The following is a 26,791-nucleotide window of genomic DNA, read 5'->3' on the forward strand; positions in this document are numbered from 1 at the left end:
AGATCATTATCGAGCCACCCTAGCTGCATTTTGAACAGGCCTTTTTTTTATTATTTTTTTTTTTACATATTATAAAGTCAGTCGCACACCTGATGAAGCTTGAATGCAATGTGTATTCCCAGTTCACGTCATGTTTCCTTTCATCTCACACGTGTAACTGCTGTCTTCACACTAGCTTTGTCAAATGCCACAGGGGTGCGACTGAGATGGTGTGCATGAATGCCTCACTGGTGGATCGTTATTAATTATCATCAGGTAGAATTATCAAGCTGATGCAACACAGGCTTGGGAATTTCACACTCTATCGTCACACTAAATTTCTTGAGATTTTAGCGCACTGTGGTAGCTGGTGATAAGAACAGGCAGATTTTTGACGCTCTAAAACAGTAGTATGTGACAAAGTAACACCGTACCTCCTTAAATATAGTAGGTCAGCTCAAAAGTGTCTCTGCACTCAAAGAAGCTTTGTAATTTTCTTGACAGGGGCCTCTTTCCCAGCGTTTCTCCTGATTCTGTCATTCAGTGGATGCAACACGTTCACTGTTGAGTATTTGAGGCAGATGTGTGCTGTAATCACATCCTTTTCAGTTGTACACTTGTTTCACGTTTTGCCACCACATACATAAAGAGGTGAGATATGAGTATAAGTAAATAAGACAGTCTCACTCGTGTCAAAGCGTGCACTATGCTGGGCAATGAACAAAATGAATAGATAAATAAGGCAAATCAACAGTGGGTAAATTTTACCTGCTATCAGAATGCATTGATTTTCTCATTATTTCTGCTAAACGTTGCTCAAACATACTTTGTGTGTGTGCCTTAATGAATCAGAGGGAAACTGTAAAGCGTTTTGGATAAAAGCACTGGAGATTCACATGCCCTCTAATGCTTCAAGTCAGTGTCTACTGTTTCAGGATTGTTTGATTTTTGTTTTGGTAAAATTTCAATGAACAATCCAGACAAGAACAATTGAAATAGCTCAAGACAACTAATAGTACAGGTGGTTTCAAAAAATCCAACACAATATGCCACTTTTAATGACTAATGCAGTCTCAAAAATTGTTTATTCAACCCTTTCTTGACAAGCATCTTTAGTACTTTTGCTGTTATGACCTGATGCAAATGTGATGCATAGCCAGACACCAGGTTCTGACAGCGTTCCTGAGGAATCTTAGCCCATTCTTCATGGGCAACAGCCTCCAGCTCTCTAATATTCTTTGGTTTGCGTGCTGCAAACCTTCTTCAGCCTTCTTCAAATCCCACCGGAGATTTTCTCTGGGATTCAAGTCAGGCGACTCTTACGGCCACTCTAGTTTCTTCCAGGACTTTTTCTGAAGTGCTCTTTTCAGCGTTTGCCATATTGTTCCTCCTCAAAGAAATGCTGCTGATCCATTGACCAGAAAAGATCCACTTTTGTTTCATCACTCCACAGAACAGAATTCCAAAACTCCTGTTGCTTATTTACATGTGGAGCTCTTCAGCGTTTGATAATAGTAATGATAATAACTTGGATTCATATATAGAAAGCAAGAGCAGGAGCAGAGTCAGGAGAGGTTGTTGACTGTGGTGAACAAGTGGTGTTTGAGGAGACTTTTAAATATGGCCAAAGATGGAGCATTGCGGATGTCAGCAGGGAGAGCGTTCCACAGGGTAAGAACCTGCTGCCTCCAAGTCTTGCTGCAGGTCTTTTGCAGTTACTCGAGTGTATTTGGCCACCTGCCTCCTCAGAAATCTGGTGGCAGCCATTGATAGCTTCCTCTCTCTGACACGTAGTGTAGCCAGTGCACCTTGTGCATGTTTCCAAAAGTATCATTCAGTGCTTTTGCTATGTTTTTGTATCCTTTTCCTTGTTTGTAGAAGGCAATGCACCATTTTCTTAACATTTTGGACAGTTCTCTTGCCTATATTTCTAACACTGTGAACAAACCCACAGCCAGTCCAGGTATTTGATGGTGGTGGAGACCACACCTGATTTACAAATGAGCGCTCTTATGAGGGATTCTATTCAGGGGGTTGAATAACTGACTGCAGTAGTCATTAAAAGTGCCATATTGTGTTGAATTTGGAGAAACCACCTGTAATATTAGTTGTGTTGAGCTATTTCAATTGTTGTTGTCTGAGTTGTTCATTGAACACAGCTGGAAGCTGTGATGTAAATTTTGCTAATACTCTTAATTTGTAATGGGGGTTGAATCCTTTTTGGTGCAACTGTAAATGCGTCTGAGATGGAGGTCATAAAAGGTCTTATTGTCGTACTGTAAAAACACTGTCATCTCACTGAATCCATGCCCTGTGTTGTAGACTGTGCTTATTAATGGCTCCCTGGCTACTGCTAACTAGCAGGTCAAGTAACCGAATGGCACTGTTTTCTTTAGGCAGTGTTTGGTGAGTCACAGCGCTGAGCTCATACACACAGATATATATATATATATATATATAAAAACTGATCAGAGGGATATATGTGGCTGCCACAAATGTGTAGTGGGATTATACAGACTCTGTATTAGCATTTGCCCTGCACACAGGCACATCCCCTGATGAAAGCATACAGGCTGCTGTTGGGGCTGTGGTGTTGGCCTGAATGAGCCAGATAAAGTCACTACTCTTTAAAGGGTTACTCATGGCACTTGTAATGAATCTTTGCCCCCTGGTTGTTCAGAAAATCAATTGCAAAACTGCTCTTTTATGTTCTATTTGATGTTCGGTGCTGCTGGTGCTAGGTTACTAATGCTCTAATGCTTTCAAATAATGATTTACAAACTGCTCTTTTTGTAGGGAAAGTGGGAAGTCCTCTGTTTTCTCTGTTGGCATTTTTTTTATCATGATGTCTAGAACTGTTCAGTACAATCACTTTCCATGAATTGATTCACTCAGCAATGTTACTTCTTACTTCATTACAGCTGCATATATATATTCATATATCGTGTGTGCTGTAGAAACGTCATATTCACAAAGTATGATGTCAGTAGATATTGCAACATCTCTACATTAATATATAAAACCTAGTTTATTATAACAGGATGAGAATAGCAGAAGGATCAATACTGCCTAGATGTACATGTTATGACTTGCAGGCATGGCAAGAACAGAAGTTGTAATATTGCGATGCATAAATCCTCATTTTGGAATTATGCATAATTAACCTCTTTAAATTCTAATTTAAAGAATGATGCGTCATCCATAATACTCATATTATTCAACATTCTGACAAATCATATCTTGATGGTCATTCTGAAAAGGAGGTTTGCAACGTTCAAGGATTATTAATACATTTGTATTTAGCTTCTATGCAGCGATGTTTACTTCCTCTTCTACATTCCCATTATTTTCACTATAGATAGAATCTCATCAAATGTCAGCTCTTAATGTCTCTTAATCAGTCTGCATACAGAGTCACAACTGTCTGAGCAAGCCTATCTGGGCATCTCATACAGGGATGATTTCATATCGCAATTAGTGGTGTTGCCAACAATGATGGTCAGTGGTTTATTATGATATCCTTTGCACAGGGAATGTAATAATTGCAAATGTTACCCTGTAGCATGTCAGCATTAATTAACAATAAACTGTGGGGCTGTCTGAGAGAGACAATAAACACAATCCTGACTATCTGAATAAAACAGAGCAAACTGGAACAGAAGCAGAGGACAGTGATGAAGGCAGAACGTCACATTCAAGCACAGCATGACCTCAGAACATAGAACAGTCCTTAACAGTCTTTTTCTGTTTTTTTACAATTTCATTTTTTTATACTGATAATCACTAATAGTCAATTGTAAATCAACACTTCATAAAATATGAATTAACATGAATATAAAAGAGATTAGATGTAAGGTTATGCAGACATTAGAAATTAAGTAATGTCTTTAATATCCCATAAGCCTGCAAATAATAGCAAAGTTCTCTTCACTACCTTCACAATTTGGCAGAAATCATCATAAGATATTATAAGTTTCACCTCAAGGCAAATGAAGACTATGATAGAATATGGCAGATGCACCATGCATCAAAACTTTCTGATCCACACGATGTTATCATCATTTATTTTAACCATTCTAGTTCCTTTTTGTATCTTTTTTTTATCTCCCTTACCAGAATGGGAAATTCCCCATGGTTCTTATCTTGGCTGACTTGTCACTAGGTCAGAGGAGGCTGGAGCCAATCCCTGCAGTCTTTGGGCGAGAGGCAGGGTGCACCCTGGACTGGTCACCTGTCAATCGCAGGGCTGACATATAGAAACAGACATCCATTTACAATCACACCTGCAGGCAATTTATGGGAGGAAATTGGTGTACCTGGAAGAACATGCAAACTCCACACAGAAAGAGATATTGAACCTGGAACCTTCTTGCTGTGAGGCAATCAATCATTCAGTCAATCTTTATTTATATAGTGTCAATTCATAGCAGTGTTATCTCAAGACACTTTCCACAAAGAGCAGGTCTAGACCAAACTCTTTAATTAGAGAGAGACCCAACGATTCAAGAATTAAAAATTCAAGAATGAAGAATGAGCAACCTTCAGGTATCAGGCGAAAGTGGCAAGGAAAACTCCCCATTAACGAGAAGAAACAGAAGGTGGGCATCTTTCTGTCAGGGTCTATGTTGGGTGTGGCCAGAGAGAGAGAGAGAGAGAGAGAGGTGGGGGATGGGGTGTGTGTGTGTGAGGGGAGATGCACAGCACACAACCATGGTAGCTATACTACTGATAACAGGAATATGACTAATAATGAGCAATGTGGTAACAGTGAACAACATGACAATAATTGAATATGAATAATAATAACATGACTTATAATAGTAAAAAGTGTCAGTAGCCGACGATCCGTGGCAGTGATTCATGGAAGTCAGAGAACCACAGCCAGGAGAGCCAGGACCAGGATCCACAACCTGAGAGAGGAGAAAAGCTGAGGAGCTCATGGTGAGAGTGGTTAAGTGCCATAGATTTGTCAATTCATTCACCACCAGTTTCCTCACTGAGTGCAATCTGGGCAAGGTGAGGCCATGGTGGCACCTTCTGAGACTAAAACTAAACACCAGTCAGGGTCAGCAGTATAGAAACCCTCTTCCATTATTGTTCATCCATCCATTCATCATAAATCCATCCATTCTTCAATCCACCCATCCTTCCAACCGTCCATCCACTCTGGGCACAACAGGGGTTGAGATGTTTATTCTGAGAAGATATGAAAAGCTGCCTCATCTGCAGCAGCAAATTACTGATGTCTGCTGATCTGAATCCACTTTGTTAGACTTGAAGAGAGACGTTGTGCTCCGTCTGCAAATGTGTTCACAAAGTTGGTGGTGGTCGGGTATGTGGTGAACTGGGGTTTTATAGCAACTTATGAATAGCTGCAGACAGTCTTCAGGAGGGGGAGATTACTCATACAATATGTCTATGTCCAGTATAATTATAGCTGCTCAAAAAATATGTAAAATAACACAAGATTTCAATCACATATCTCCATTAATAATAATGTTGTGATTTGTGCTTTGTATTTGGCCTCCACTTCCAAACTGAGCCTCAATAAAAACTGTTAATGATTCAGCCGAAAAGCATTTAAACAACTCAAGTCTGAATTTCATCGGGTCACATTGCACAATTTGTCTATTATAAATAAATTTCTCTCCCAAACATTTTGATGAGTACCATTACAATTTCAAAATCTGCAATTAGACTTTGTGTAACTAACAAAAACAGTTTTGATAGTCTATAGTGTATCCACAGGGCCTGTGTCTGTTTCTCTTCACTCTGGAGGGAAGCACTGTGGCGCTTTTCAATGACTTTAAGTCTACAAAAAGCTCATTTTGAGTTAATTAAATGGATTAAACTTGCAATTAAGGAAGATGCTTTTAATGATTCATATTTATTACTTTTCATTTTCATTGACTAATTGAATTCAGTGTTAGAATTAATTGTTCATTTGTGTTTCTCTGCATGCATTTTCCTTTATTATTTATCCATATAAAAATCATTAGCATAACTGACGGAAAAAAACCTGCCTACAATTTAATGCATTTCATTGTGATCTAATTTGCATCTATGGATGCCTGCGATCCTTCTGTCAAACATGCAAAGACTAAAGTGTTGTTTACATTTATGAATCTTTTTGTTGACACTGAAAGGTGTTTGAATAACAGCCTCGACCATCCATCATACAACTTTTTGTTTCCAAAGTCAGGTGAAACTGAGCCGGTCCCTTTCTACACAGACAGATGGTAATTGAGTGAAGCCGTGCTGGTTAATATTTAGGGTGCATGCTAACGACCACTCGAGCTTTAAAGGGCATATGGCACAAGTCATACAGGAATTAAATGGCTAGCGGGAACAGAAGGCTGATATCTTCTTCACCTTTTAGCTGACAAAACAGCCTTTGCATAATATATTACAATGCACATTGTTCTGGTGGAAAGGTGACAACTTTGCTGAATATTGGTTTGCCCAGTGGGAGCTTCTCAAGCTAGTTAATGCCTGCAGTTACACATTTCAATCTTGTAATTACAATGGATGTCAAAGAGGATTAGATTGTTTTAAATGACATGCTCATGTATTGCTTATGTACAAGGTCTGCACACATTATGCTGCTGCCTGTTAAATGTGACATAAGCACCCTGATATAAATATTCTCATACCAGCTGCTGCTCAGTATGAAATTGAAATAAACTATACAGAGCTCAGGATATGACAGAGCAAAAGATTGGAGGGCTCAGATTCAATCTGTGGCTCGGAGAGCAGGATAAAATAGACAAAACAACCTTCAGGCTGATGTCTTTGAGGAGCAATATGAACTTTGTTGACTGCTGATTAAAGGAAACGTGTGGTATTTTTTTTTTAGCCTCAGTCTTTTTCTGCTAATTGTGGCCATTCTGAATTTGGCTCAAGATGACTTTGCACATGGAAAGAATTTCAAGTTTTGCTCCTTCTTCTCTCAGGAGGCTTCTTGTCTCCATTGCTTTTTTGCTACTCCTACTGATTTAGGTCGGTGTAAAAACTAAGTAATAAGTAATAAAAAAGAATATTATGACCTTATGGCCTTAACATCAAAAACGCTTTAATAGATTCTATAGTTATAGCTATGATAGATATTTTATTGATGATATAAGAGAAGTGTACTACATTGCTCCTAACCATAGATGGCCCAGCCCTAATAGGTCCCATATTATCTAAAACAAACTTTTTAATGTCTTTTCAACAGAAATATCTGTCTCCAGTGTGCCTACGGACTGACAAACAATGAGAGAAGACAGTATTCTCTCTTTTTCTCACGCTCCATCTTTGATCAAATGTGTGTGAAAACACATCGTTTAGATTTTGCTCCCTTTACGATGTCAAAAGCAGATTTGCTGAAGACGTGACCTCCTCCAGCTCTTCAGCAAGCTGACTGGCCCTATCTGCTGAAAACCTCACTGTCCACCATTGTTTTTTTCCTCAGTTATGAGAGCTCATGGCAACATGAAAATGCTGGGGGCAAGAGCAAAGCATGCATATGGTTCTATTCAATCCAAGAACAGCTGTAAGAGCCACCTCTGGCATGTTTTTAACATTAAAACATGTAAACCTGTTTTGGTAGGACCTCCAAACACAAGTATGAACTTGAAAAGGAGCATAACATGGGACCTTTAAGCAACATCCTGGTAGAACTTTAAAACACGTAAAGCTGTACAGTGTTTCGCTGCTTGTGCTTCTAACATTAACGTTAAATGTTGTTAGCTGGTGAGTTAGCTGTTAATATTTCTGTTAATATAAATGTTACACCCATATTTGTGGTACTGGAGGAACTGGGAGACATGAGTTTGTGTATTTGCTGCGTCACCATGGCCACGTGTTTTTTAAATGGAGAAATTAGGTCACAGAAGCCAGTTGAAAAAAAGGCATGCCAAACTGGCCATATGGATAGATAATTTTAGAAGGGGCATTACAGCCATACTCTGGGGCAATCCCGGCACTGGCCGCTAGGGCGTGTTACAATTGCTGCCATGCATGTTCATATTATACAGTGCAATACTTCATACATAAATGTGTTTGTTTATTTTAATGTGTTCACCCTTTTCTTTACTGTAAATGTTGGACCTTTAAGACAATGAACTGATTATGATTTCATTTATAATGTGTGTGTGTGTGTACGAACAAATACTGTTTTTTCCTTTGTGTATGAAGAAGAGCTGTGCATCATGTTGCATGCATCAGACAATTTCTTCATTATCAAGGGCATGTTTATTGTTGAAAATATCTGCTGAGCATAACAGGTAGGACCAGAGGTGACTGCTCCATTTTGTCAATATTTGGACCATAGTTGTACCATAATACACTCTACATATTTTATTTCATTTGCATAAAACTCTGAGCTGCCTTTTATTATCTAGCTGTAGATGTGATATTACTGCACATTTAGCAGTGATGGTTTGACAGCTATTATTATACTGTATTCTTCCTGTCCAAGCTTTGGTTGCTGGTGGTTTCTAAGACAACTAGAGAGCTTTATTATACTTCTTGTCGAGGCATTTTACAGCAAAAATATTTGTGGTTTTGTTTCCAAATAAGATTGGCAAAAATTAGAGCAGACCACAAGGGAGAAAAACTCCTTCTGCCTCGTGATCTCATGAAAGTATGTTATCAAAATTTGTAAATACACAGTGATGGTCTTTATCTTTCTCACAGTGCTCACAACATGTCGTTTTTTTTAATTGGCACTACTGTTAAATTGTACTGGGCTCAAGGATTTTTATGTATGATGGGTATAGAAATGATACGTGTCCTGTATCTGTGCCCAGATGGGCGCACAGAGGAAAGAGGGGGTCATGTCCCATGTTGAGTGCTATGTGAGTGATGGCTCTGTTGTTAAATCTGAGACTACAGGGGTTTGAAGGCAATGTTTTTAGATTCACTGAGTGTAGTAAAGGACAACTGGCATTCCGCACATTAAATATGTGTTACAAAAATCCATACAAATTTCCCTGTTACATTCTACAAGACTGTTTAGCATCTCACCCTAAAATGAGAAAAAAGTAAAATAATAAGAAAATCTCAATAGAGATAAAAAAAAAAAGCTTAGTCAACATTGCATGATTATAACAATTCTGCAAGTCATGTCTTGCTAGTGTAGAATAATAGAATATCTTTCAAAGTAAATTCCATTTAATGAGTACTGATATAATTAGTTTACAGTCAGTTAATATGTATAGTAGGGGAGTAAACATTTACCAGTAGGGACCAGAAATCGATTTTAATTTCAAATTTACGACTACATTGATTTGCAGACTTCTGTATCAATCTAAAGGTAACATAAACTGTTCGGTTGCTGGCTGTAAAGTGACAAACTGGTTGACTGTGTCTTTGCTGCTAAACATGGCCATTCCAATCTCGCGAGACTCTCACAGTGACGTTTATGAGACTAATGTTGGTGTAACGTCATCTTGGAGGCTTCAACAACAACATGAACAAAGTTTACAGTGCACCATCAAATCAAAAATGTAAAGTTCAGAAGACATTTCGATTTTTGAAGAAGGAAAATTGGACAAAAGTCTGGCCATTTGTAAAGTGTACATCGAGCACGACAAATTTGAGAACTCAACTGCTGAGACGGGATGGTGACTCTCTGGATGCTAGTGCTATAGCCTGTTTTATTGTTAGGGACTTCAGACCTTAATAGTTAGAGCCGAAGAATAAGATGTCAAGTGTTGCTTCTTGCACTTGTCTCTCCAACTTGTTTCTTCAAACGTTACTTTCTCAAAAACACTTTCATTCGTTCATTCTTGGTGTTAATTGTTTAACATGACTCAGCTGTTTGAATGTAACATTGTGGCAACTGAACCACAAGTTTTTGTTTTTCTTTTGGCTGGTTGAAAAATATGATTTGGACTACTTTCACTTTGACTGATTTCTTTGTTTATTTGTTTTTTGTTGTTAATGTTTTATATCCAGTGCCAACACTTTGAAAAGTCTTGTTTTATACAATATCTGCACATAGCAACTACATATGGTTAGGCGTAGGGAAAATGAAGTGGTTATCTTTAATAAAAGCTCATGTTTGGTTTCACAAAGACATTTTAGACTGGTCTGTAGTGTTAGTTCAGTCTTCTATAGGCCTTAGATTAGTCTAAGGTATGTAAAAAGGACTAAGACTAGAACATCCTAAAAAGTTATTTCCCATGCTAATCAGGAACACATAAGCAGAACTTGGAGCAAACAATGAGAAGAAAACAGTAATTTTGTAATCTCTAATTTTCATTTGCCCAAAGAAAATCTCCTGAGCTGGACTTTGTTCCACCTGCAACACACCAGCTTCTTTTGTGTGTGTGTGTGTGTTTTTTTCATTGTTCACTGAAATGTCCTTGTTAACTGTTGAATTCTACCACAATGTCGGCTTGCTGCTAGATTAAATGAAGCCAAACATTCTGACATGGTGGCACGGTCAGCCGCATTTTACGGTTTGAAAAAAGCTTTGCTTTGTGTTTTACTGTCCTTGCTGGTTTAACCTCTGAACACAACCAGCATCATTAATGGGTGAGGGTGGGAGTGGTCAGGAATGTGCTTTGTGCATCTGTAACCACACCCACCAGTGATGTCACCATTGTCTGTATGTAACTGTAACAGCAAGAAATTAAATCACTGGAGGTTGATTAAAAACATGATTATTTGGGGGCGCTGAGTTACTCTAAGATCTGAGCCATAGTCAAAGTCTATCTTAGTAAAACCAGCCCCTGAAGGTCAGACTTGCTACACACCCATCCACCAACCCAACCTCCACACCCTTGCTTTCAAGGACGCTGGGCGAAGCTGACAGGGGACAGGTCTGGAACAGTACGGAATTCCCCAAAGCACACCTCCTTAGCAGCTAAAACCACAGCCCTTGTTGATCTGAACAATTCCTCCCATTTACCAAAGGCCTCATCCAGTATTCTGTCTGGAATCTCCATAAAACATTTGGAGTGGGTAAACGTTTAAGCCCCTAATAAATCACAAGGGGCAAGAAAAGTACTTTTGTGAGTTTGACTAAAAGATTGATTTACACAAGAATGCAGGCTTGCAGTAATATTCACTCGCAGCAACTGCATCAAACAATTAAAGAGTGGAAAAGTGGCTGCAGCAGTAATACACTCAACCCCCAATGGACTGGTGCTATCACAGCAGCTCTGCAGCAGTGTACTAATTGTTAGAATCTCATGGGACATGGGCGGGGATGTTGTGCCTGGTCCTGTTGTCCACACACGTTGTTAGTCACGTTGGAGTGCTACGTGCAGAGGAGAGGAAAAAGGGAGAGGAGAGACTCCCCAGAAACACAAGTAAACATGGCTTCCAGTTAATGGACAAGCTTCATACATTATGTACAGATTGAGCCATCCAGTAAGGTGCCTCCTCCTGGACTAATGACGTCAACACAAGCCGCTCTTCTATATCAATATTGCCAATTATGTGGCTCCGTCAGTGGTCAAGAAAAGTTCATCTCTTAGAACATAAAAAAAATCCACTGAAGTTATTTTGAGCTGTTTTTGAACAGTTTTGTTGCTGAAGGTCTTCAGCACCCAAAATTCCATAATTTGTAAAAGCAATGAGCCCAGGGACACACTGCCTACCTGTACGGCGTGGGTGGGGGTTTTCTGTGTCTATGTTAACAGCTTATCGCATATTTTTTCCACGACACGCACGGTTCACAGCCGAAACACAGTGAAAACTGTTGCTTTTGACGTCAAACCAGCAAGATTACAACTTTTTCACAGTTTCACACTTCATATCTATACATGGAAAAGATAAATGTAAATGTTTTTAAATAAACACTTCCTGTTTCCCTTTAAAAGTAAAAGCCCTGTAGCGTTTCTGTGGACAGAATTCCTTCATTTACTCTTATTGTTATCTGTTTGCGTGACATTTATAATGAAATGAAGTGAACTATTTTGACCATTTATTTATGACCGTTATCAAAGTCAAACTCAGTGCAGAAAGATAGGTCGGCTAGCAGACACGCTGTCTGTGTGGACAACACACACATGCGAGCTGCAGCAGTTCAACGAGGTAGCCTCCACACAGACATGTGAGGCTCTGATAAGCTTTTTCTCTTGACAATCACATCTGCGACTGTGATTTCTAGTCTTGTGCATTATCTCTACATTTTGTGTGGGAAATGGCAATGCAATGCTCTGCACATTGCTAGGAAAGAAAATAATGACATACCTTATGTGTGAACTGGGGAAAGGACTTCCAGTAGAGGTGCAGGAGGAAGTGGCTGTAAGAGGATTGCCTGTACCCAGCTGCCTCCTTTGAGACCAAACAGTGCCTGAGGATATGGCCACAGTGGCCTCCATATTGGTGCAGTGTGTTCACTCCCAGAGGAAGCAGTGAAAGGAGAATGAAGGTGGTCCAAGAAGGTCATCAAAAAAAGATAAAGACGATGGCTGATGCAACTAAACAATGGGATGCCCTTCAACACTGAGACTGATGCCTCAGGCACAGGTATTGGTGGAACGTGACGGCAAGGTGATGGAGAAAAAAAGCCAGTAGCCTATGTCAGCAGGAAGACAATCCTGGGGGACACAACACGCTCGACGGGGCAGCTGGATTGTCCAGCAATCAAATGGACCATAGAGCGTTTCAACTACCGTCTGCTGGGTAAAGAATTACGCTTAGAGAATGACCACAGAGCTCTGAAATGGTTAGAAACCATAAAACTCTAGAATTACCTTCTGGCTGCTGTCAGCACGGACACACTGCTTCACATCAAGTGTCCTCCAGTGTCTTTTTCCGGCAAGTGACTTAGAGACCCAGAGATCCCAGTTCTCTGGAAAGGACCACACCACTCTGCCTCAACACACACACACACAGACACAGTCTGTTCTCAGCTGTTTGTTATTCTGAAATAGGTGCAGAAATGATCCCATGACAAATGGAACACTGAATCTAAGCTTTGCTGATACAGAATTTCCATACTGTGCACTTGGTGATGACTCGTGCAGCCCAAATGCTCATTTAAACTCTGGCAGTCCCTGACTAAATACTGTCTGGTATGTCTCACTTCTCTCCGGGTACTCCAGCTTCCTCCTACAATCCAAAGACATGCACATTAGGTTAATTGGTGACTCTAAATTGCCCGTAGGTGTGAGCGTGAGAGTGAGTGTTTATCTGTCTCTACATGTTGGCCCTGTGTATAGACAATGGATGGATGGATGGATGGATGTCTCTCACTGACTACTGGATGATTCCGACTATTTTTTAAGAGCATCTTTCTAATTTTACATACATATTCTCTCCTGTGAGCAAAAGATTTCCAAATAAAACCATCAAGGCTTGAAGACCGTCAGCCTGAAAGGCAGATCTCTTCTGTCCACATTAGAAATAAAACAGAAATACGGTATACAGAAACGGAAATAAATACTAACACTATCACTATCAAGGCCATTAAAAATAGATATTAGCTTAGAAAACATAATTTCTTATGCTCTATAAAAAGGCAACACCTCCGCAGCATGTGGCGTCTGATGTGCCAGGACAGAGACAAACCACTGTAGATCTGCAGGGCTGCAATTCCGTCTACTATCTTTAATTCCACAGTCATCTGAGTGAACACGTCACATGTATAGGCTGAATGGATGGGGCGCCACACCCACTTCAAACACACACACACACACACACACACACACACACACACACACAGAAACAAACAGGGAGACACAAAGGGGAACCAACACAAGAAACACAAAGAGAAACTGAAGGCACGGCTGTGACTGTGACAACAGGTTTCATGTGTCAGTGATAACTTATTTGTTCAAAGGAAGCGCCTCTTAATTTTTTTAATGCTTTAAATATTTCAAAATTATTCAAATTAAAGTGTTATTGATGACAGCATTAATTTATACTATATTTTCATTTTGAAGAAATTTTCTTGAAATCTTGCTGTCAAAATCAACTGTCTGTTCACATCTATTACTCTATCTGCGGTTTCCAGCTCTGCAGCTCCGGACCGTATTTGAAGACCTTCCGTTAACTGCTTCAATTGACTTTTGCCTGATTTGTAGCTGCTAACTAACATTAGCTTTAAACAGTCCAGACCAACGCTGCTGGACAGAGTACAAGGCGCCACTGATGTAACTTTACATTAACAGGGACTCTTTATTACTTTTCTGTGGCAGCAAACACAACACACCTAGTAGCTATTATACTGCAACCAGAGCTCATCTAAGTCACGTAACTACCCCTTTTAGCATGAACTTTTGTATGGCTGCAGCAGTGTACTTCTCTCACACACCAGACAGACTGCTATAGTCCATCAGACACGCACACAGTGATTCTTATTATATCTAATGTGTCTGGATTAGTATTATTGCTGTACTATTGTGAATGTTGCATTTTACCATTGTAGATGATCAAATTGTTTGGAGCGTTGCTGTCCTGTATGAACCACGTGTCTAAAAGCTTTTCATGAGCTCAAAAAAACGGCCAGTTTGAAATTGCCTATTTAGCGTCAGAAGAGGGAGAATTTTCTGAGCCCATAAAAGAACACTTCATCCTTCAGTTGATCACAGACATTCAAAATCAACACATCTGGAGACACGTGGTTTTCACTGGACAGGAAGGGTAGGAAAAACTGTAATCTGAAAAATAACTAAAGCTGTCAGACAAATAGTGCAGTAAAAAAAGTGCAAGATTTCCCTCTGAGATGTGGTGGAGTGGAGGTATGAAGAAATAGTAATCCGTTTGTAATCCATAAGCACATTAGTAAATACAGTTAGTTACATAGTTCACTGCGTAGTTACTACTTCTGCTGAAAAATACAACTAAATTAATGTAACTATTTTCTTTAATAGAACCTTTTACAGTTGCTAACAAGTGGCTGAATGAGGCTACAGAGGTTGTGAGGGACATTCCTTTTTCAGACTGTAGTGCAGCTAAGTGGCGGTGACAATGAAGTCGTGCGACGGTTGCCTTTCAAAAATCATAATCTTGGTATTCATTTGTGAAAATGATCTTGGCAAACAAAGAGTCCAAGTAACACGAACTTTAGTTTCCCTTATAACTCATTTTCTATGATAATCTAAATTACAATGGAAGAATTCCATCATTGTTTCGTCGAGGTAACCAGGGGTTGGCCTACAGAAATACATCATCCCTTCAGTAGTCTATTAATCCAAGTCCTTGAATGACAACTGGCACAAAAGTGTAAAAATAGAGGCCAGTTCAGTATTATTCGTAAGTTCACAGTGATTTCAGGCTGTTTTTTTTTTTTGCTTTTTTTCCCAGTACATCCATTCTAAGTCTATCCACATGTAAGCGTGCTAATGTAGTGTTTGATAGGTTAGCATACACAGATAAAATGCCATGTAATGTCAGTCCCTGATAACATCCAACATCTCTGTGTTAGAGTCTGTCATGTTCTGCTTTCTCTTTTCCTGCTTGTACCAGCAAAACGTGCCCACTGAACTGCACTGGGGTGTGCAGCATATGCAGCGCCACATTTACAGAGGCTTTTGCACCTGTTTTTCAGATTTGATAAATTCTGCCTCAAACACATGTGGCACACTTATCAAATAGACACAGCAGGCTGGAGTCACAGTGTTTCATTCAAGTGTGTGATCAAGGTGCATCTCTTTTACTGCATATACATTGAAGGGAGGATTGTGTAAATAATAGATGTGGAGACATGTAAACAGTTTTGATTATATATTCTGATATGTAACTAACAGTTCTAATTCTGACAAAACATGTAAAATGAAATTTACATGAGGTAGAAGTGAGGCTGTGGTAGGAGAGATACACTGTGTTAGCTGTTGTGTTGACAGCCTTGCTAGAGGCTCCGTGAGGCTGTACTTGCTAAATGCTAACATGCTAATGGATATCAAGTAATATTTACTATGTTTATCATTTTAATTAGCCTGTTGGCATGCTAAGATTTGCTAATTAGCACTAAACAAAAACATCCGAGGTTGATGTCATTAGTTTGGCAAGTATTTGGTCATAAATCAAAATACTGACAAAATAACATTTTTTACCTCTTGGCAGAATAAAACGTCAGAGAACTTTAGAGTTCTTTAGAGTCTTTAGAGTTCATCATTTGAGATCCAACAAGGTCCAAAAATCCCAGTTCATCTAAGCTTTCGTGAGATATTCAGTTGGAACCAAAGTGGTGAACCGACCAACTGATTGACTAACATACTCACAGACCAAGACTGTGATCTTTAGAGCCATGGGGCTAAAAATACATACCTCAACATAACTACGAATCTATTCTTAGAAATCCTAAAATAGCTCAATAATTAGAAATGAGCACAATATCAGATTCTTTTGTAACAGACAAACAGGAGACACTATAGGTCTTCTTTATGAAACCAGGTCACCTGTAGTGACCCACACAGACATGTTGACAGCATACATCTCCACACAGAAAGGCCAGTTCAGTGGATCAGAATCAAAGCCTTTCTGTGGCGTGCCTGTAACCACATGAATATTGATATGGGCTTAATTTTGTTTTGTTTTTTTGGTCTTTGCTTGACCATGCATGTACATTGCTGGGGACCATTTTATTAAAAGTCTTTAGTTAGTAATTGGTAAAAGGAGCCCCTGGTTATAGAATCAGGTACAGTTCCAATAGCATGAAATCATATCTCAGTGGTCACTGCACTGTTGTTTGAGCTTAGAAGCCAAACATGGAGCACTTACTTTTCCACTGAAGGGTACATTTTGGCAAAACCTATCAATGACTAAAATAAAAAGCTGTTAAAGGGGTTCGTAAAGCTTTTTAGAGTACAATTCAAGCACTTTGCAAGCACTTCCTAGGAACTCAAACCAAAAATGTCCCAACTCTTTAAGCCATTAACATCTCATCTGAATCATTACTATAACTGCAGTTGCAAACAATGAGAAATTCACAAAATTCCTTTATACCAACAGAGAGTCCCATTGTGGATTCTACCAGCTGTCCATATTTACTCTGATTATATGTTTTTAGATGATAATTATTATCTGGTGTTGAGACGCCAGGAGGCAACAAACAAATATGATGATGGGACAGTTTCATTTCAACAGTAAAAAAAATGTTGGTTTACATGAGTGAACGTGCAGATGAACCACCAGATTATGCTGAAAATATATTCTTAAAGGCATTTTCAAAGTATTTTCAAATTCAAGCACATTATTAACTTTGAAAACATAACTGCTAAAATTCAACATTTTCCAATTTTCCAAATATTTCCTTTTGATTTTGAACCAATACTGCACATACTTCATCTGTGAAGTTCAAATTGGTGCGTGTCATTCTCTGCCAGGTTGAGGTCACGTTTTTCAATTTTCTAACGAATTGCCCTTGTTTGGTTTATAAACAGATTTTTTACAATCTTTTCTAAAGCGAACCTGTTGCTTCTCTGATGGTACTGAATCGTTTCCTCATCTTTGTTCTTTACTACTGTAACACTTGTAATTGCACTGCAGTAATCTTTCTACAAAATCAGCAGAGTGACGTCTGGGCAGCAGAGCTCCTTAGACTAATGGCTAATATTGCTCATATGGCTAATAGTGCTCCGCTGAGTGCTTTTAGACGCTCATTTGTGCCGGCTGCCAACCGGTACTTTAGTGGCTCTCGTATTAGTCATCCAGTCAAACTATAGTGACACTGATGTTGTGCTGAATTTATGGCCATTGCTGCAGACCACTGATGTGGGTGTTGATGATGATGGTGATTGTTTTTATATTCATTCATGCAGAGTTACACAGTATGTGATGATTATGACTTCTTTATTTTCAGTCATTTGGGTAATTTAGATTGACATTTATATTGCAGTACTTAGATTGTACCCATGTCTGGTCATTATCTTCCACTTTTTGGGAGCTACATTTTGTCCTCTCTGCTGCATATTCTGCACTGGCTGTGAGATTATCAAGTTTCACTACTGGAACCAATAGTATCAATATATATTTATTGAACTCTATTCATTGCTGCTTTATTCTCAAATTGTTGCTTGAATGTGAACATGTTACTGTTAATAGTGTCATCATGACATACATACACACACGTTACAGCAGTGGGTTGATAAAAAAAAACAAAAAACACACAGGTACTTATATAATAAGAGACAGTTGTTTATGACAAAAACAGGCATTTGAACCAGGAAGGAGAAAGTAGAGAATCAGATGCTTTGGGATCCACCCTTTTGACCCAGGCTGGAAGTTTAAGAATGTTTAAATGAGGTATCATATTCTTTTTTTTGAAGCGTCTGTTGGCTTTCGGCTGGACAAATTCCAAAATATCAATATCAATAATTTGAGAAAGTCTGAATGTTTGTATCAATTAAGCATCAAAGGTGGATCCCCAAAATAGTATGGTAGTCTACATTTAATACAATATTTGCATGTTATTTTGTTATTTAACCAACCACTTAGATGAGGAGCAGAATTTTCCTTATAATTGTCGGTTTTCGGGGCTTTTTAGTGTAAAAGAAACAAAACAATGCTGCGATTTGTAATCTAGAAAGTAGTTATCCAATAAACTACAAAGCTAATGAGGTATTTTGATTATAATTTGACAGAAAACTTCCTTCCACCCCTGGCCATCATTAGAACAGTCTCACAGTACCAGCTAGTAACTCAACAGCATTTAGTCACCCACAGTCTGCCTAACATAGTTATCTATAATGAAAATGTTCAATTACCTGTGCTAGCAGTTCTCTGGTTATGTGCAACAAGCTGATTATCCCTAGCCCACAACCTTTTCAGAGAATCCCCAGCCAGCTGCAGCAGTGTCTGCAGCTGAGGATTTGGAAAACATAATGATATTATGCTAATGTAGAGATATTGCTGGATTGACATTTCTACTGATTGGGATTAGTGCTCCTATCCATTTTCCCACCCACGCAGCAATAGCTTAAGGTCTCTCTGTAACCAGAACATGCTTTTAACATTGCTGGTGTCAGGGGTAATTTGTGGTGTTACTCAAGTGGGCTTGTTTCGATGTAATTAGTTATTTTCTTTGTGTAATGAGTGACTGCCCTGAGCTGTCATAGCCCTATTCAGACATTTGGAAACGGAGCAAATCCCACATTCATGGATGGACTGCTGCTGTGGTCTGTTGGCATGAATTTCTTTTTCTTTTTAAATGAAGATATTTTACAAGGACATTCCCAAGGCTTTCCTCCTTATCTGTTATATTTACACATCATCATATAAAAAGAAGGGGTATTTAGCAACTAGTGTACAACCACTGTGTAACTAGTTTATTCAAAATGTCTTATTCAATCCGCCAGTTTCTACTCTACCACTATAGATACATCTTGCAGGCCTCTTTTTAAATTATCCAATTAAGTAATTAATTCTACACTATCTGCAGAGGATAAAAGGTGCAGTCTTTTGTTTTATTTTCTATTTAAACTTAATGAACAAGCATGCACTAAATGGAACAACCCACTGCTTTTACGCCAATAGCTGTTCTAATAATGGGAATAATAGTTCAGTAAGTCTAAAAATGCCTCATGCAATCATCTTAATCGGAAGACGCTGGCCAATTCTAGCTCAGTCGGAAGTCATTGGACTGAGAGAGGTGGCTAATAATCATGGAAACACTTAATAAGATCGTTTCTCTCCCGTTGGAATAAACGTATTCTCCCCGCGGATGTTTGCTTTATAGGGTTCAATGGTGATGTCTTCTTCTGTTTTATTTCCATCAGATTAGATCAAGCCCCCAGGACGCATGCAGGCCTTTAAAGCCAGCTTGATATGGTAGTAATTTCAACTTGGGCCTAAAAAGCATTTTGTCCCCAACTCATAATCATGGAAAAAGAGGTGGCTATGAAAAGGTGGACAGTTTTTTTGATCGTTACAAACCTCATGAAATGACTCTTTTGCATCCATGAATTAGACGCGTCAGAGTGGGCCAAGTCATTCTGAGTCCATGCTTTGGGGCATGTAAAGGCACATCAGATCACTTTATTTGTGTCAGTTGAGTTAGTATCTCTAACCAGAATGATTTCAATCAGACTTAAGAAATATTGTCCATGTAACTGAAACTATAGTTGATAGTAGTAGTCGTGGGGATTACTACTTAGCCTATTTAAAACTGTTGTATAATCTATTCTGTAAATAATTTCCCTTGTATTTAATTCAAAGCACAGCAGGCTGGATAAACCAATTGAGGGTGATGACCTGTCAACATACTGTATGTGATAATGTGTTTTCACTCTGCTGCTGTAATTCAATACAATATCTGCACCAGTGATGTGTAGCCCTCATTTAGGAAGTGAAAATTCTATCAAGGTCAGGACTGGGCATGTGTCTACCAATAGTAGGACTTATTTTCTCATGCATTTCTTCCTCTGTTTCTTTTCCTCCCCACAGGAACTCATAAATTTGTGACGGAGGGGGAACATCTGGAACTGACAGCCATCACCAAAGAGCAGTCAGGATCATACGAATGCATTGCTTCTAATGACATCTTGAGCCCTGATGTCAGGACAGTGCAAGTCACTGTCAATTGTAAGTGGCACAACTATCACATTCATGATGGAGTTATATGGGGGGGTCATGATTACAGGAGGCATACTGTGTAAAAACTATTTTCTTAAAAATCTTCAAATGATGCCTGATGGAGTTTTTTTACCATTCAATTTTCTTTTAATTTGACTGCTTTATCTTATAAAACTGTTGTCGCAGTTAAACTAGGATTATTGAATGGTTTACACAGACAGAGTCATGGGGCTTTGTGTCTTCAGACGATGTAAAGTTCGTCAAGGTTGAGTGAGGATTCAACTGGATGCGGACCCAAAGAACCTCACAATGCCTCTCAAAGTCTGTAGGCTGCTGCTAGCTCACCGTTGTGTCAGTTCACGTTTAAAAACAAAACAACAGTATGAAGCAACGCAAAACACCAAGCAGTGTACTTATGTTCCCTATATGACACCAGTGTGAAACTCATTTCACTTTGTTTCATAGATCCTCCCTTCATTTCTAAAGCAAGGAGTACGGGTACTCCAGTTGGACAAAAAGGAATCCTGCAATGTGAAGCCTCTGCTGTCCCGAGGGCAGATTTTGAGTGGTACAAAGAAGACCGCAGGCAAGTTTTTCCTTACAGTATTACAAAGACACAAAGACACCTACTCTGCTGTAGGTTTATTCGAAATAAGCCAGACTGCATCATCTGTATTGATAACTGATGGCGTTATACACATAACCTTGTTTAAAACACAACTGTGGTATATGTAATGAGGTAATCCTTCATCCCCTTCATTTTCTTTCACTCTATAGAAAAGCTATCCTGTTTTAATCACATTCTAAGAATTCATAATTTGTATTAGACAAATCTTCAGTCAAATCGTTTGCCTAACAGGCATGGACACCAAAGGCAAATATTGTAACTATTTTTACACTGTAATTAGTTTAAGTCAGTGGAGTGTGGGGCTGGGAGCTTCAGTAAGGGTGTAACACAGTCTTTTCCGACTGAAGGCCAGAAAACTGGAAACGTGTTTATGAGCAGCCAGAGTCTGTGAGCTGTTGTAAACTTGTAGCAATGCTAAATGGTCCCTGATGATGACAACATTGCTCATCAGTCCTCAAAACACAAAATCAGTCCTCAAGAACAAAAAATAGAGGATGCTGATAAACTAAATGACTGGCGTCTCTAAACATTGAATAAGGCAGTGAGGCAGTGGCAGAGGAATAGGAGTAAAACAAAAGAAGTGCGACGTGCACTGAAGAATGAAGTGTACACTTACTTCAATAAAGTAGTCAGCAGTCTTCAGAGTTTTGGCTCTAGTATGAAAAATGTTGGCTTCACAGCCCACAAGGTCTTTTTTTTTAACTTCTACACACACACACACACACACACACACACACACATTTAACAAAGACTGAGAAAGGCAAAGAAGAGGGGAAGGAGGGGAGGGGGGCTTCAGGAAGGAGACCCTATACCAGGTCCATTGCAAGAGCCACCTTCCTCAATATATCCGAGGGCAGGGAGTGCAGAGCAAACCTTGTTACAAGTGACAGGTCTAAATGAGATGTGGTGTATTTAAGAATGGCCTAAATGAAGTCTGAGGACCTTCAAGTCCAATGTCTAACTTGTGTTGGGTGGCCACTTATTCCGTCTAGACCATGTCCTCGTATTCCTTGAGCCAGCCCTTGAAATTGTAAAAGCCAGGTTTCCTCACTTAATTGTCCTCTTCACTGGTCCACTAGTCCAATTATTAGTAGTCTAACATCATTTGAGAACTGATTCCAGCTACCCTATTAACCAGTAGACACGCTACAAGTCATACTGGAATATTTACTCATAAAGTAGAATCTATGATTTCACCCCAAAAACCTAACGCTATTGTTTTTTTACTGCTGGGCAGTGCTATAATCGATGATTATTTGATATAAACTTAACCTACATACGGTACGGATTTGACTAAAGGCCTAAGCAAACAGACACCTGGCCTCTCAAAGGACTGAAGATAAGCAGTTTCTTGTTGTTACTACTGAAGAGCAGGAGCCTTGACAGCTGCTCCCCTCTTTCTCACAGGCTCTTCAACGGACTGAACGGGGTTAAGATAGAGAATCAAGGAAGACAGTCCCTGCTCGTCTTTTTCAACGTCTCAGAAGAGGACTATGGAAACTACACTTGTGTCGCCATGAACACCATGGGAATCACTAATGCCAGCATAATACTTTATGGTAAGGATATGAATGCTGAGTTAAAAAAAAGTGAACTGGTGTGAATGAAACTAATTATGCCTAAATGATTGGACTAATGTAGTAGCTATAACTTTGCATGCTGGCAGCTGTGCACATACAGTGGGGCAAAAAAGTATTTAGTCAGCCACCAATTGTGCAAGTTCTCCCACTTAAAAAGATGAGAGAGGCCTGTAATTTTCATCATAGGTACACTTCAACTATGAGAGACAGAATGGGGAAAGAATCCAGGAAATCACATTGTAATATTTTTAATGAATTAACTGGTAAATTCCTCGGTAAAATAAGTATTTGGTCACCTACAAACAAGCAAGATTTCTGGCTCTCACAGACCTGTAACTTCTTCTTTAAGAGGCTCCTCTGTCCTCCACTCGTTACCTGTATAAAAGACACCTGTCCACAACCTCAAACAGTCACACTCCAAACTCCACTATGGCCAAGACGAAAGAGCTGTCAAAGGACACCAGAAACAAAATTGTAGACCTGCACCAGGCTGGGAAGACTGAATCTGCAATAGGTAAGCAGCTTGGTGTGAAGAAATCAACTGTGGGAGCAATTATTAGAAAATGGAAGACATACAAGACCACTGATAATCTCCCTCCATCTGGGGCTCCACGCAAGATCTCACCCCGTGGGGTCAAAATGATCACAAGAACGGTGAGCAAAAATCCCAGAACCACACGGGGGGACCTAGTGAATGACCTGCTGAGAGCTGGGACCAAAGTAACAAAGGCTACCATCAGTAACACACTACGCCGCCAGGGACTCAAATCCTGCAGTGCCAGACGTGTCCCCCTGCTTAAGCCAGTACATGTCCAGGTCCATCTGAAGTTTGCTAGAGAGCATTTGGATGATCCAGAAGAGGATTGGGAGAATGTCATATGGTCAGATGAAACCAAAATAGAACTTTTTGGTAAAAACTCAACTTGTCGTGTTTGGAGGAGAAAGAATGCTGAGTTGCATCCAAAGAACACCATACCTACTGTGAAGCATGGGGATGGAAACATCATGCTTTGGGGCTGTTTTTCTGCAAAGGGACCAGGACGACTGATCCGTGTAAAGGAAAGAATGAATGGGGCCATGTATCGTGAGATTTTGAGTGAAAACCTCCTTCCATCAGCAAGGGCATTGAAGATGAAACGTGGCTGGGTCTTTCAGCATGACAATGATCCTCCCGCGCAACGAAGGAGTGGCTTCCGTGTTGCCCAGCGACAGCCCCAAAACCTCACTGCTCTAGAGGAGATCTGCATGGAGGAATGGGCCAAAATACCAGCAACAGTGTGTGAAAACCTTGTGAAGACTTACAGAAAACGTTTGACCTCTGTCATTGCCAATAAAGGGTATATAACAAAGTATAGAGATGAACTTTTGTTATTGACCAAATACTTATTTTCCACCATAATTTGCAAATAAATTCTTTAAAAATCAGACAATGTGATTTTCTGGATTTTTTTTTTCTCATTTTGTCTCTCATAGTTGAAGTGTACCTATGATGAAAATTACAGGCCTCTCATCTTTTTAAGTGGGAGAACTTGCACAATTGGTGGCTGACTAAATACTATTTTGCCCCACTGTAAAAGGAAAATCAGTCCTGACACGAAGGCTACCCACTGTGTGCTATTCACTGATTAACCATTTCACAGCTACCATTTACTAGTTTCCATGGCAATAACTACACCAATGTAAAGCTCCTATTTGGCCAAGGAAATAAGCCACATGAACGTTTGCATGAAAGTTGATCATAGTTCAGAGTGAAGCAAACCGCTGATTTGATCTGTGAGACATGCTGACCCTGATGATGGAGTCAGGTTTGTGTCTTCCTCCTGCAGGTCCTGGAGCTATGCATGATGTGAATGGGGCCGCCGTGTTGCCCCGTTGCTCCATATGCCTCCTGCTGACTGTAACCTTACTCTACCTACTGAAGTTCTGATGTGAAATGTGATGACCTTCAAGCTTCTCTCAGCATTGAACAGCAAGAACAGACTATTAGTCCTATAAGACGAATGGAAACCCAAGAGTGCCAGTGGTTCACCCTTAGTTTTTCTTTCTGTTTCTTTCCGGCTTTGCATCGGAGTCTGTTCTCTGTTGGTTCGCCAAGAGTGAGAGGCATCAATCCAAGGAAAGAAAAAATTTGAATCATGCACTAATTTGATGATGGTAGAACTACTGAGTTTGTGTCTCCCCAAACCTTTTTGTATGTGAAAAGGGAAAAAGAAAAAAATACATGTAACTGTTGATAGTTGACTGTTTATTGCCCAATATTGAAGTGTACATTCAGATTATTATTATTGTGTCATGTCCTGTTCAATATCTGTACAATACCATTAAGTTTTTTTAAGTAAATGACAAAAAAGGAAAAAATGCAATGTGATTGTTGAAATTTACTGTATTTTTACAGTTGTATGCAAAACAGAGTAACAGATCCTTCATGATAAACAGTTCAGAAAAATAAATAGTACACCATAATTTCTCAGGCGAAGTCCTACAGCATAGTGCATCCAAATTTTTATTTCCATTGTAGTGTGTGTAGAAAATGTACAAATGTGTACAGACAATTCCTGCACTGTTTTTCAAAATGCATACACTTATCAAATGGCATTTTTGAAACACCTAATCACAGTGTCATAGCAGCTTCACGGCATATTCATACTGACTCCTGGAAAATTTGAAATGAGACTGTCAGACATTTATGTGAAATGTCATTTAGGACAGAGGTGTCAGTCAGTGTGCAGCTTTGTTCGCTAAAGTGACAAACTCAATTAAATGTTAAGAGCTGAAACTCAGTACTGTTGACCTGCGTGTAGTACTGAAGGCATCGTTGAAGCTTCAGGTTAGTGATCTAATTAGCAACATGGCACTGAACTGACTTCTCGCTAAATGCTGCTGTTAATTGGGCAAGCTAAATTTAATTTCTAATAATTTAAACATTTCCCACAAAGACCTGATGACATTTTATGCATTTAAGTCGTGTGTTAAGTCTCTAATATTAAGTTATCATGTTGTCCCAGAAATTTGTAAAAACAGAAAGATAATTAATAAACAGCCTTTAAGTTTCTCAGGCAGCCGTGGTGGTCCTCAGGTTCCCTGGTTGACCAGTAGACATTTATGCAACTGAGGCTTTTTTATTTGGATTCAGGTTGCAGCTTCTAACAAATCATACCAGTGTTTGTGCCAGTTTTCTCTCATTTACTAAAGGCTTCAGAGTTTCAGATTTTTAAACTTGTGTTTTTTACTGTTTCTTACTCCAGGCAGTATTATTATGTTTCTAATTCACATCTATATGATATTAAAAGCCAGTGTATTGACTGACAATTTGCTTTATTCATTACAGTAAACTCCAAATCAAAGTATGCACAGTACCGCTGTACAGTGGCATTAGTTTGACAACAATATAAACAGACATTGTGTTGACTGGCATGCATCATTTACTTGTAATTCAAGCATTAGTCAATAAGTTGGTTGAAGTGTAGTACTATGAAAACAGTGGCACGTTCCTTTAATGAGCTTTTTTTTTTTTTTTTTTTTACATGTTTAATGTATAAACTGACATTACGCCCATGTTTATGCCTAAACAGGTTTCTCTATATTTATTATCGAAGTGTTTTAGGCAGAGAAGCTGGATTTAAAACACTTGGGGAGGTCAGGGGTGTTTTTGACACATTCAACAACAAAGCTGGCACACTCCAGTCCACATCCGAGCCACTAGATGACACAAGCTAGAATATTTCATGAACAGAATAGTAAAGTCAGTTGGAGGGAATGCTCCGTGTAAGCTGCTATGAAGCTTTTTTCAGGTGTTATGGATGTGTGCTTTGAACCTGTTTTACCGTGAGATGGACGGCAGACACTGCTCTTAAGACTGCAGAGGTGATTGTTGTGTTCTGTGGTCAGTGGATGCATTTTCAAGGGATATTTTTTAGTCTGCCTCGGACAGAACTTTCCAGTGAGGAGAATGCACTTAAAGCACAAGTGATTGATAATGTGATGTTCTGCTATTGTCCAGTTCACTCCTTTGCATACCTATGAGTAAGAAGTGTGTTGAAGACAAAACAACAGGAAGGAGATTAATGTATGTGGGAATGCTTTTGTTGTACTCACATGTTAAGTGATGTGCTTGTAATGATGGTGAAAAAGTCAGCTACAGACTATG

At 39.3% G+C, this 26,791-nt stretch overlaps 1 protein-coding gene across 1 annotated transcript in view; it reads left to right on the plus strand.

Annotated features, from left to right (window-relative positions):
- opcml (opioid binding protein/cell adhesion molecule-like) overlaps positions 1-24,701 on the plus strand; it is a 157,851-nt gene extending 133,150 nt beyond the window's left edge. Inside the window, exons 4-7 of the mRNA XM_070843396.1 lie at positions 20,308-20,445; positions 20,902-21,022; positions 22,472-22,623; positions 24,471-24,701. Coding sequence (XP_070699497.1) covers positions 20,308-20,445; positions 20,902-21,022; positions 22,472-22,623; positions 24,471-24,571 — 512 coding nt within the window. The 3' untranslated portion in view covers positions 24,572-24,701. The remainder of the gene's footprint in view (positions 1-20,307; positions 20,446-20,901; positions 21,023-22,471; positions 22,624-24,470) is intronic.
- The last annotated feature ends 2,090 nt before the right edge of the window (positions 24,702-26,791 follow it).

Source organism: Pempheris klunzingeri, chromosome 14 (assembly GCF_042242105.1).
Source record: "Pempheris klunzingeri isolate RE-2024b chromosome 14, fPemKlu1.hap1, whole genome shotgun sequence".
NCBI classification, from domain to species: Eukaryota; Metazoa; Chordata; class Actinopteri; order Acropomatiformes; family Pempheridae; genus Pempheris; species Pempheris klunzingeri.